Raw genomic sequence first — 13182 nt, 5'->3', positions numbered from 1 at the left:
ACACAAAAAAGCCCAATAAGGTAAATAACACAAAAATAAAAAAACACAATAAATATAAATACATAAGATAGCTTATATACCTAGACTTTTTGTATGTCCATAACATGACATGAAGCCCAGGAGTGTTTGTACATAAGGAGACTGAAAGGAAATGATAAAGTAGTGGTGGTGGGGAGATGTGGAGGGGTGGATGAGTGGGTGGAGGTGCTGATCAGTCTTACTACTTGGGGAAAGTCCAGGTTAAGGCAATTAACTAACCAGAATGACACTGGGAATTGAAAATAGTTTCTTAGAAACCTTGTATATGGAAAAGAGGCCATTTGGCATGTCAGCTTGGAGCAGGCTCCATATAGGAGTGCTGTCAGTCCCGTTCTGCGGTTCTTTCACTTTGGACCTGCATTTGAATTTTTCCCTCTGTACTCTTTAGCAAGATTCGACTGGCTTTGCTTCAGTTTGAATTCTGGATCAGAACCAACATGCAGCATAGAAGTTTTTCCACGCATCAGGATTTCCTACTATGCCCCCAAGTGTCCAAATCTTTTCCCAATATGAAATAATTTCTAGGCAAAAATGAGCAAAGCAAATAGGAGAAATTTGAACTGGTCTTGGTGCGGCAGTCAGTGTTATAGCCCCAGGGACCCAGGTTCGCTTCTCAGAGAGACATAGAGTTATACAATTGTCCATGCTGACTAAGGAGCCTGTATGAGTTAGTCCTATATGATAGTGTTTGGTCCATATCCCTCTAAACCAAGGGTTCCCAACCTTTGTTATGCTTTGGACCCCTACCATTAACCAAGCAGCCTGTGGACCTAAGCTTTGGGACCCCTGACCTAAACCTTTTCTATCCATGTACCTGAATGTCATTTAAACATTGGGAATGTTCCTGCCTCTACCAATAAGTTTGACAGCTTGTTCTATATTACCTACCACCTTCAGTGTAGAAAAACCTGCCCACAGGACCCCTTGGAATCTTTTTCCTCTCACCTTAAAGCTATGACCAAAGATATGTTGATAGATTAATTGGTGACCACCGATTTTCTAATTGGTAATTGGGTTATTACCGTCACTTGTGAAGAGCTTTTGTTTGTGTGTCATCCAGGCAGGTCACTCCAAACACACGTACATCTAGGAAATACAAAAGGAATGGCAATAACAGAATGCAGAATATACTGTTACCATTTGGGGTGGCAGGGTGGAGATGCATCTCTACCAAAGGAGGGTGTAAGATGTTCCTTCCACCCTCTAGCCTGCTGGTCACCCTTGGGCAAGGTGTAGCACCTGCTTAGACTCCCAGTCAGGGTCACATCAAGCCATGGGAGCCGGTGGTGGATGGTCGTATGAGCAGCTGGTTATGTGACCACTAACACCAGGTAGGCAATCTCTGAAGAGAATTGGTAATGGCTGGAGTCACCCAGTGTAAGGACACTGCCCAGAAGAAGGCAACAACAAACCACTTTTGTAGAAGAATTTGCCAAGAACAATCATAGTCATGGGACCATGATCGCCCACGTCATATGACATGGCACATAATGATGATGAGTGTTAACAATGCAGTCTGGGTAAAGAATTAAAGTGCAAGGGTCATAATTTGGTAGACTGAAAAATCAGGAGCTCTTTATCAAAGAAGCGGTTCATTCAAGAGTACTATAGGAGTGAGATGGAAACTGCTCTTGAGCTGGTGGTACAGGTTCACGAGGTTTTGCATCTTCTGCTTGATGGAGGAAGAGTGTAGAGAGAATGAGCACAGTGGGAGAGATCTTTATGTTCGCAGACACAAGGAAGTTTCTGATGTCCTGGGAAACCACATCCCTGGCAACAGATACAGTGGAGTCGAAGAAAGTGAGAAAAGAGAATAACATTTTTAAAGGAGGTAGGGTGGGATGAGGTATAGTTGAGATAATCATGGGGATCCGTAGGTTAATAAAGATGATGTTTGACAGTTTGTCTCCAGAAATGGAGACAGAGAGATCGAGAAAGGGGAGGGAAGACTCAGAGATGGACCCTCATGCCTTTTTATTCTGGCATCATCCCTCTTCCTTCTCAGTCCTGAAGAAGAGTCTCAGCCCGAAATGTCGACTCTTTATTCTTTTCCATTAATGCTGCCTCACCTGCTGAGTTCTTCCAGCATTTTGTGAGTGTTGCTTTACTTTATGTTGCCTGTTTTCCTAAGACAGTCAGTAGCGGAGAGGCTGGTTGTTGTGATAGACTGTGTTTACAACTCACTGCAGTTTCTTGTAGACTCATGCGGAGCAATTGTCATCCCAAGCTGTGATGCATCTGGATAGGATGATTTCTACAGTGCATCTGTAAAATTTGATCAACATACAAAAAATGCTGGAGGAACTCAGCAGGCCAGGCAGCATCTAGGAAAAGAGTACAGTCCACGTTTCAGGCCGATACCCTCCAGCCTGAAACGTCGATTGTACTCTTTTCCTAGATGCTACCAGCCTGCTGAGTTCCTCCAGCATTTTGTGTGTGTTGCTTGGATTTCCAGCATCTGCAGATTTTCTCTTGTTTGTAAAATTTAGTTAAAGTCTTTGGGAACGTGCTGAACTTCCATAGCCTTCTGAGGAAACAGAGCAGAGCCAGGAAAATGTTATACTGTTTTTACCATGAAGAAGTATTATAAATTGCAGAGCAGTTGGACGAATATGAAAATTCATTCTGTTTATTCAGAGTGTCATTGGAGTGTAGAATTACAAAAGAAAAGCCTTCAAGCACAGCACTCTGGTCAGTCAAAGCTGCTTCAAAGCTCAGACGTGCTCAAACAATCACCACTTTAGATCCTTGTCCATTAAGAAGTGTCACTTTAATTTGAGTGAGTTAGAATTTGAGTGAGTTAGGATTTGAGTGAGTTTGAAACTGTTTTGGAATGTGACTACGTTACTTCTTGAAACTGCTAATGTTTGAAGGCGTTTCCCTGGCTAGTGGCCAGTTGGTGAAGAGTTAAACAGCAGTAGGAGGTGCTTTTTACTGGTCAGTCAACAGGCAGGTGCAAGAAGAAAGCACAGGCAGAGAGCTGAGCATCGAGAGAGACAACTGGAGCAGAAATGAATCTGAAGAACACCGTGAGCTTAATAACAGGAGCATCCCAAGGATTGGGGAAGGCCATTACAGAAGCCTTGTTAAAGAAAGGAGCAAAGGTAACATGATCTTTTTTGCATCCTGGAAGGGTCAGGTTTGAAATGGGCAGGAAATGAATGAAAGTTGCAGGGGGTGGGAGGTGTGACAAATTTGCTTGTCACAAGCCAGTAATGAACAAACAGACCAGGACTTGTTTACAATTTCAATATTTCAGCAAATATTTCTCTCTTCAGCTTGGCATTCTACTTAAAGTGGGAGTAATTGTGAGACACCACAAAACAATAGATTCTGCCTTTTCCATCTGAGTGTTTTTAATAGTTTTTTTTTAATTTTTAACTACACCTGACTCAAAAAGGGAGGTTAGGGACTATGATTCAGAGGAGGAGGATAGAGGGGTTGTAATCAAAAGTTTCATTCACAAGCCAGTCTGGTGGATAATCAACTCTGGAGCCAAGATGTGCCTGGAGGCTGTGGAAGTGAGCGAGGTCCTCCATGAATACTTCTCTTCGGTATTCACCAATGAGAGGGAACTTGACGATGGTGAGGACAATATGAGTGAGGTTGATGTTCTGGAGCATGCTGATATTAAGGGAGAGGAGGTGTTGGAGTTGTTAAAATACATTAGGACAGATAAGTCCCCGGGGCCGGACGGAATATTCCCCAGGCTGCTCCACGAGGCGAGAGGAGAGATTGCTGAGCCTCTGGCTAGGGTCTTTAGTCCTCGTTGTCCACTGGAATGGTACCGGAGGATTGGAGGGAGGCGAATGTTGTTCCCTTGTTCAAAAAAGGTAGTAGGGATAGTCCGGGTAATTATAGACCAGTGAGCCTTACGTCTGTGGTGGGAAAGCTGTTGGAAAAGATTCTTAGAGATAGGATCTATAGGCATTTAGAGAATCATGGTCTGATCAGGGACAGTCAGCATGGCTTTGTGAAGGGCAGATTGTGTCTAACAAGCCTGATAGAGTGCTTTGAGGAGGTGAGCAGGCATATAGATGAGTGTAGTGCAGTGGATGTGATTTATATGGATTTTAGTAAGGCATTTGACAAGGTTCCACACGGTAGGCTTATTCAGAAAGTTAGAAGGCATGGAATCCAGGGAAGTTTGGCCAGGTAGATTCAGAATTGGCTTGCCTGCAAAAGGCAGAGGGTGGTGGTGGAGTGAGTACATTCAGATTGGAGGATTGTGACTAGTGGTGTCCCACAAGGATCTGTTCTGGGACCTCTACTTTTCGTGATTTTTATTAACGACCTGGATGTCGGGGTAGAAGGGTGGGTTGGCAAGTTTGCAGATGACACAAAGGTTGGTGGTATTGTAAATAGTGTAGAGGAATGTCAAAGATGCAGAGAGACATTGATAGGATGCAGAAGTGGGCTGAGAACTGGCAGATGGAGTTCAACCCGGAGAAGTGTGAGGTGGTACACTTTGGAAGGACAAACTCCAAGGCAGAGTACAAAGTAAATGGCAGGATAATTGGTAGTGTGGAGGAGCAGAGGGATCTGGGGGTACATGTCCACAGATCCCTGAAAGTTGCCCCACAGGTGGATAGGGTAGTTAAGAAAGCTTATGGGGTGTTAGCTTTCATATGTCGAGGGATAGATTTTAAGAGTTGCGATGTAATGATGCAGCTCTATAAAACTCTGGTTAGGCCACACTTGGAGTATTGTGTCCAGTTCTGGTCACCTCACTATAGGAAGGATGTGGGAGCATTGGAAAGGGTACAGAGGAGATTTACCAGGATGCTGCCTGGTTTAGAAAGTATGCATTATGATCAGAGATTAAAGGAGCTTTAAAAACACCCAATGACCAGGCCTCCACAGATGCCTGTGGTAACAAATTCCACAAATTCACCACCCTCTGGCTAATGAAATTTCTCCACATCTCTGTTTAAAATAGACGCCCCTCTACCCTGAGGCTATGCCCTCTTGTCCAAGACAACCACACCATGGGAAACATCCTTTGCACATCTACTCCATCTAGGCCTTTCAACATTCGAAAGGTTTCAATGAGATTACCCCTCATCCTACTGAATTCCAGTGAGTACAGACACAGAGTATCAAATGTTCCTTGTATGATAACCCTTTCATTCACAGAATCATTCTTGTGAACTTCCTCTGAACCCTTTCCAATGGCAGCACAGCTTTTTGTAGGTAAGGAGCCCAAAGCTGTTCACAACACTCAAGGTGAAGCCTCACCAGTGCCTTTATAAAGCCTCAGCATTACAGTACATCCCTGCTCTCGTACTCTAGGCCTCTTGAAATGAATGCTGACACTGTATTTGCCTTCCTCGTTACTGACTCTATCTACGTTAACCTTTAGGGTGCTCTGCACGAGGAATCCCAAGACCCTTTGGATTCTAGATCTTTGGATTTTTTCCCCATTTAGAAAATAATCTGCATTTTTATTTCTTCTACCAAAGTACATAACCATGCACTTTCCAACACTGTATTTCATTTGCCACTTTCTTGCCCATTCTCCTGATCTGTCTGGGTCCTTCTGCAGCTGACCTGTTTCCTCAACACTACCTGCCCCCCACCAATCTTCATATCATCTGCAAAAATGGCGACAAAGCCATCTATTCCATCATTTGAATCCTTGATATACAGCATAAAAAGGAGTGGTCCTAACACCAGCCCCTGCAGAACACCACTAGTCACCGGCAGCCAACCAGAAAAGGATCCTTTTATTCCCGCTTGCTACCTCCTACCAATCAGCCAATGCTCTAACCATGCCAATACCTTTCCTGTATTACCATGGGCTGTTAACCTGGTAAGCAGCCTCATTTATGGCACCTAGCCAAAGGACTTCTGAAAGTCCAAATATACATCATCCACTGCATCCCATTTATCTATCCTACTTGTAATCTCCTCAAAGAATTCCAACAGGCTCGTCAGGCAGGATTCTCCCTGAAGGAAACCACGCTAACTTTGTACTATCTTGCCCTGTGTCACCAAATATTCCATCACCTCATCCTGAACAGCTGATTCCAAAATGTTCCCAACCACTGAGGCCAGGCCAGCTGGTATATAAATTCCTTTCAGCTGCCTTCCTCCTTTCTTAAGGAGTGGAGTGACATTTGCAATTTTCCAGTCCTCTGGCGCCATGCCAGAGTCCAGTGATTTTTGAACGCTCATTTCTCATGCCTTCACAATCTCTACCGTTGTGCCTTTCACAACCCTAGGCTGCAGTTCATCTGGTCTGGGTGACTTATGTACCTTTATGTCTTTCAACTTTTTGAGCACCTTCTGTCTTCTAATAGTAACTGCACCCACTTCTCTTCCTTCACACACTTCAACATCAGGCACACTGCTAGTGTCCTCCACAGTGAAGACTGATGCAAAATACTCATTTAGTTCAACGGCCATCGCCTTGTCCTCCGTTATTATTTCTTTGGCCTCATTTTCTAATGGTCCTATATCTACTCTCATCTCTCTTTTATTTTTTACATAATTGAAAAAGCTTTTACTATCCACTTTGATATTGTTTGTTAGCTTGCTTTCATATTTCATCTTTTCCATCCTGATGATTCTTTTAGTTGCTCTCAGTAGGTTTTTAAAAGTTTCCCAATCCCTTGTCTTACCACTAATTTTTGCATTGTTGAATGCCCTCTCTTTTGCTTTTACATTAGCTTTGACTTCCCTTGTCAGCCACGGTTGTACTATTCTGTCATTTGATTATTTCTTTGTTTTTAGAATACATCTCTCCTGCACCTTCCTCATTTTCCCTAGAAACTCGCACCATTGTTGCTCTGCTGACAACCCTGCCAGCATCTCCTTCCAATTTACTTTGGCCAACTCCTCTTTCATACCACTGTAATTTCCTTTACTCCACTGAAATACTACTACATCAGACTTTTCTCTTTTCCTGTCAAATTTCAAGTGGAACTAAATCATATTGCGATCATTGTCTCCTAAAGGTTCTTTAACCTTAAGCTCCCTAATCTCCTCTAGTTCATTGCATAACACCCAATCCAGTATAGCTGATCCCCTAGTAGGCTCAACAACAAACTGCTCTAAAAAGCCATCTCGTAGGCATTCAACAAACTCAGTCTCTAAGGGATCCATTACCAACCTGATTTTCCCAAATGACCTGCATGTTGAAATCTCCCATGGCTATCATAACATTGCCCTTTTGATACACCTTTTCTGTTGTAATCTGTGGTCCATATCCCGGCTACGGTTGGGAGGCCCATATATAACTGCCATCAGGGTCCCTTTACCATTGCAGTTTCTTAACTCAACCCACAAGGATTCAACATCTTCCGATCCTATGTCTCATCTTTCTACTGATCTGATGCCATTCTTTACCAGCACAGCTATGCCACCCCCCACCCCCGTCTACCTTCCTATGCCTCCGATACAACATATAGCCTTGGACGTTCAGCTCCCAACTACAACCATCCTTCAGCCATGAGTCAGTAATGGCCACGACATCATACCTGACAATCTGAAATAGTGCAACAAGATCATCCACCTTATTTCTTAAACTCCGTGCCTTGAGATACAACACTTAGTGTACCATATTTGCTACCTTTATGATTTTGTATCCCTAAATCACTGATACTCACCTTGCTGTCTGCAATTTTGTCCTTCCGGTAGGTCTGATGGTTGGTGATTTGTTCTAAGACTGTTGAACAGGCTTCTTTTATGTTAAAGATGAACTTTGGAGCCCACAATCTTCTCTAATGTGACCCTGTGCACTGAACTTTCTCCATAACTGTAAAACTATATCCTGCATTCCATTGTTGCTTTTCCTTCTACTGCCACAGGGTACTCACATTTAGAAATAATCAGTATGGAAGCTTACAGAACTAACTTATTCACTGGGTCTCAGCATATGTGACAATAATAAACTACACACCAAAAACACATGTTGCCTTGTAGAGGCAATTGATAAAGCTATGAGGAAAATAAAATTCAGCAGCAGGTGTAATATTGGTGCAGATAGACAATTTGACTGACTAAAAGGAAAATGGCTTGGCCTGTGGAAGGCAAGTCACTGAGTATTAAGAGATTCCTGATTAGTCAGGATGTCATAGTTACATGGAGAAGACGGGAGAATGGGGTTGAGAAGGATATTAAATCAGCCAGATTTAATTGCGGAGCAGCCACGATGGAACTATGGAACAGACGTGATGGCCTAATTCTGTTCCTATATCTTATGCTCTTATGGAAAAAGAGAACAGCAATATATAGAATTTTTATGGTAATTAGATTCAGATTCATTTAATTATCACGTACATCAAAACATGCAGTGAAATAAATCTTAAAATTCAAATTCAAATTTCAAAGTACATTTATTATCAAAGTATGTATACATTATACACCCTTGAGATTTGCCTCCTTTCGTGTTACCCTACCTTCACAACCTAAGGATGTGCTGGGGGCCGCCCACGAGTGCCGCCACACATTAAGGAACCAACGTAGCGTGTCCACCACGTTCATCAGAGCAGCACACAAAACAACAACAGTAGAACAAGCCCTTTTCCACTCTCCCACCCTCCTACCCATTCGCACAAACTGTCCTCCAAACCTAGGACGTCTGACAACAGATGCCCTTTGCCCCACATCCACATCACTGGCCTTCAAACGCAGAGCACAGACGGGAGCCCTAACCTCCAGCCTGACCTCTAATACCCCCACATTCTTGTCCCTAAACTCTAACCTGAACACTAACTCCCACTCTGACTCTTCACCTTAAAAACAACTATGAGCCACAACCTCAATGAAACTGCAGCATGGTGCCATTTTGACCAGACTGGATCACCATAGGGATGGGTTCTAGGGCCCCAAATTTTACAATTTATGTCAATAATGGATGCAGAGAAGGTATGGTTGTTGCTTTTTTCTGATAACACAAAGGTAGTTAGGAATGTAAATTGTGAAGGAGGTACAAGATGGCTACAAGGGGATACATAGGGGATACAGATAGGTAAGTGAACGGGGAAGGAAGTAGAAACTGGTGTATAATATTAGAAAGTGTAGAAATAGAAATTTCCACAGAATATTTAGAATAAATGGAAAAAGAAGCATTTTATCTAAATAATGAGACGCAGAGGGGGAGATTCTCCAAGAGGACCACACCTTCGTCGTAGAGTTTGGAGGCTTGCATACCTAAATGGCCTGGAGAGGTACACTGGCTGGAGTCAGGGCCTTGTGCTTTGGCTCTTGGTAGGCTCACCCATGCCAAACAGGTCAAAGGGTAGAGGCCAGACTAAGCGTGGTCCTCCGTTCCTCCAGGTTTGGGAGTTCAGCTCAGGGCTAACAACCCTGACTGGTAAAACAAAACTGTATGAGAACAGCAATGAAGAATCCTTCCACATCTGTGGGCGACCATATGAACAGACAGGAATGGAGGACCTTCTTTGCTGCCCTAAACGCCAGTTGCATAACAGGCGGTAAGTAAGAGAAAGTGCATGGGTATTGAAGTGCACAGACTGGAGAAAGCTAATATGCAAGCACTGCAGGAAATAAGAAAGTTAACAGAATGTTACTGTTTATTGCTTGGAGAACTGAACTCAAAAGTGGGAAGGTCATCATTTCTTTATATAAGTTAGTAGTGAGTTCACATCTGAAGTATCATGCATAGCTTTGGTCTTATTTAAGGAAGGAACACATTGAAAGTAATTTCGAAAAACTTAACTAAGCTGTTGCTTAAAAATGATTATCTAATAAGTAAAGCTTAGATAAAACAGACGGACAGATCTGAGCAGATGAAAGATGTCGGCCTGCAATGCCAGCTATTTATTCCACTGCATAGATGCTGCCTGTTGAGTTACTCCAGCATTTTGTATGCGCCACACCCGATTTCCAGCAACTGCAGAATCTCTCGTGTATGATAGACCAGTTTATCAATTGGAGTTTAGAAGAGATGTGACATTATTGAAACTTATCAGATCCTGGCTGCTTTGATGGTGGATTTGGAAAGAATGTTTCCAAACACATACTTTAGTAAGGCCTTTGACAAGGTTTCTAATGGGAGGTCGTGAAGCACCTTCAATTACTCCAAAAGACTGAGGTTTGGTAAAATACTGAAAGGCTTTTATTCGCTGTACAATACGACCTCCACAGTGAGTGTCTGCCCCCGGACTGAGGGGGAGGGGCAAGGTGAACACCTTTGTACAGGACTCTGTGGGAGGAGCCACAGGGACAGTCAGCAGAGGGGTGTGTCCAGACAGGTAACCGAGTTACAACATATATACATGGTTTACCACAGGTCGATCCAGTAGATTAAGAAGCATGGGATCCATGATGAAATGGCCATTTGGATTCAGAACTGGCTTGGCCGTTGAAGACGGAGGGTATTGATCAAAGGGATTTATTCTAGCTGGAGGTCTGTGATTAGTACTATTCTGCAAGGATCTGTACTGGGACCTCTGCTGTTTGTGATATATATATACAGTATAACCTGGATGAAAATGTAGATGGGTAGGTTAGTAAGTTTGCAGATGATACCAAGATTAGTGAAATGGCAGATGGAGTTTAACCCAGCCAAATGTAAAATGTTGCACTTTGGTGGGTAGGTCAAATGTAACGAGACAGTACACTGTTAAGGGCAAGACCAGCAATGGTGTTGAAGAGCAGAGAGATCTTGGGGTCCAAGTTCACAGCTCCTTGAAGGTGTCTATACAGGTTGACAGGGTGGTTAAGAAGGCATATAGCATGCTTGCCTTGATTAGTTGGGGCATGAAGTTCAAACGTCAGGAAGTTATGCTGCAGCTTTATAAAACTTGAGTTAGGCCATCTGAGTATTGTATGCAGTTTTGGTCACCACATTGCAGGAAGGATGTTAAGGCTTTGGAGAGGATGCAGAAGAGGTTTCCCAGGATGCCTTCTGGATTAGAAGGCGTGTGCTGCAATGAGAGGTTGGACAAACTTGCGTTGTTTTCACTGGAGCGGCGAAGGCTGAGAGGAGATCTGATAGAGGTTTATAACATGATGAGAAGCATAGACAGAGTAGACGGACAGTATCTGTTTCCCAGGGTTGAAATGTCTAATACCAGAAAGCATGCATTTAAAGTGAAAGCGGGTAATTTCAAAGGAGATATGAGGGGCAAGTTTCTTTACACAGAGCAGTGGGTGCCTGGGGTGGTAGTAGAGGCAGAAGCATTGGGGACTTTTAAGAGATGTTTAGATAAGCACATGAACGTCAGAAAAATGGAAGGATATGGACATTGTGTAGGCAGAAGAGATTAGCTTAGTGAACAATTTGATTACTAATTTAAATGTTTCAGTACAACATTGTGGGCTAAAAGGTCTGTTCCTGCACTGTGCTGTTATATGTTCCATGTTCATTTCGTCTTGGGGAACATGATGGTTTCAGAATAACTTATTTTTCTCTCAGAGTTTGCTGAGTCTCTCCTCGCTGTGTGGCAGAAGCAGAATGTTTTGAACACTTGTTAAGACCCATGTAGATTAATAATTGATAACAAGTGGGTGAAATGTTTGCTGCAGCTACAAAGGAATATGGAAGAGAGTTTATAGTTGGATTACTTATGTTGTCATTAGATAGCAGAACAAGTCTGAAGATCCAGAGGACCTAGTCCTCCTCCGAATCTGTAACATACACTGGCATATTCACCTTGAATAGTAGAGCACAGAAATAGGACCATGTGCTGACCATGGAACCAACCAAAACCAGTTCCAGCTGCCTGCGTGACATTAGCCAGACCTACATCACAGTCACACAGTGGACGAACATGTCTCATGCTCAGTTTAACTTTAGTTTACTGGCACAGCCAGACAATCAGATTGAAATTCATATATTTTGCACATGCACATCAAAACATACAGTCAAGTACATCGTTTGCATTAACAACCAGCACAGGCTAAGAAAGTTTTGAGGAGAGCCTACTAGTGTCACCACACATTCCAGCAGCAAGGTAGCATGTATGTAATGTTCAGGAGAACCATCTCATCTGCACCAATTATAATTCCACAGTCAAATTCACCTAGACCACATATCTTCTCCATCCTGGATTCAATTGAATTGACTTTAATATGTACATCCTTCATATACATGAGGAGCAAAAATCTTTACGTTATGTCTCCATCTAAATGTGCAATGTGCAACTTACAGTAATTTATAATGAATAGTATGTACAACAGGACAGTCAATATGATTATGATTATGAGGACACGCAGTCCTCTTTTATTGTCATTTAGTAATGCATGCACTAAGAAATGATACAATGTTTCTCCAGAATGATATCACAGAAAACATGACAAACCAAGACTGAAAAACTGACAAAAACCACATAATTATAACATATAGTTACAGCAGTGCAAAGCAATACCGTAATTTTATAGGAACAGACCATGGGCACAGTAAAGTCTCAACGTCTTTCGAAAGTCCCATCATCTCACGCAGACAGTAAACCGCAAAATTGCTGATTCAGCATCCCGAAAGCATCTGACCACAGTCCGACTCCGAGTCCGTCTGAAAACTCCGAGCCTCCAACCAGCTCTCCAATACCGAGCACCATCTCTGCCAAGCATTTCGACCCCGGCCCCGGCAACAGGCAATAGGCAAGGCCAAGGATTTGGTGCCTTCCCCTCCGGAGATTTTCAATCATGCAGTAGTAGCAGCAGCGAAGCAGGCATTTCAGAAGTTACTCTAGGTGTTCCTCCGTGCTCTCACGTCCATCTCCATCAAATCAGGATTGTGCATGGCATCCTACTTCACGGATACGATTTCAATTCAGAACGGCCGCGCGCGCTGCGTCGCGCCGCGTCGTGCCACCATCTTCTCCTCCCCTGCATGTTATATTTCAATATAACACAGAAATACAATTGCAGCAGTGTGAATCAATCAGTTTGATGGCCTGGTGGAAGAAGCTGTCCTGGAGTCTGTTGGTTCCAGCTGTTATGCTGCGGTACAATTTCCCAGATGGTAGCGGCTGAAACAGTTTGTGGTTAGGGTGACTAGGGTCCCCCATGATCCTTTGGGCCCTTTTTACACACCTGTCTTTGTAAATATCCTGAATACTGGGATGTTCACATCTACAGATGCGCTGGGCTGTCCACACCACTCTCTGCAGAGTCCTACGATTGAGGGAAGTACAGTTCCCATACCAGGCAGTGATGCAGCCAGTCAGGATG

The 13182-nt window shown here is 43.2% G+C and overlaps 1 protein-coding gene across 1 annotated transcript in view; it reads left to right on the top strand.

Moving 5' to 3' along the window:
• The first annotated feature begins 2964 nt into the window (after nucleotides 1-2964).
• LOC140197560 (15-hydroxyprostaglandin dehydrogenase [NAD(+)]-like) overlaps nucleotides 2965-13182 on the top strand; it is an 81817-nt gene continuing 71599 nt past the window's right edge. The window contains exon 1 of the mRNA XM_072257667.1: nucleotides 2965-3143. Coding sequence (XP_072113768.1) covers nucleotides 3051-3143 — 93 coding nt within the window. The 5' untranslated portion in view covers nucleotides 2965-3050. The remainder of the gene's footprint in view (nucleotides 3144-13182) is intronic.

The sequence above is a fragment of the Mobula birostris genome, chromosome 5, assembly GCF_030028105.1.
Source record: "Mobula birostris isolate sMobBir1 chromosome 5, sMobBir1.hap1, whole genome shotgun sequence".
Taxonomy (NCBI): Eukaryota; Metazoa; Chordata; class Chondrichthyes; order Myliobatiformes; family Myliobatidae; genus Mobula; species Mobula birostris.
The sequence above is the reverse complement of the archived record's forward strand: the minus strand, read 5'-3'. Positions and strand labels throughout refer to the sequence as shown.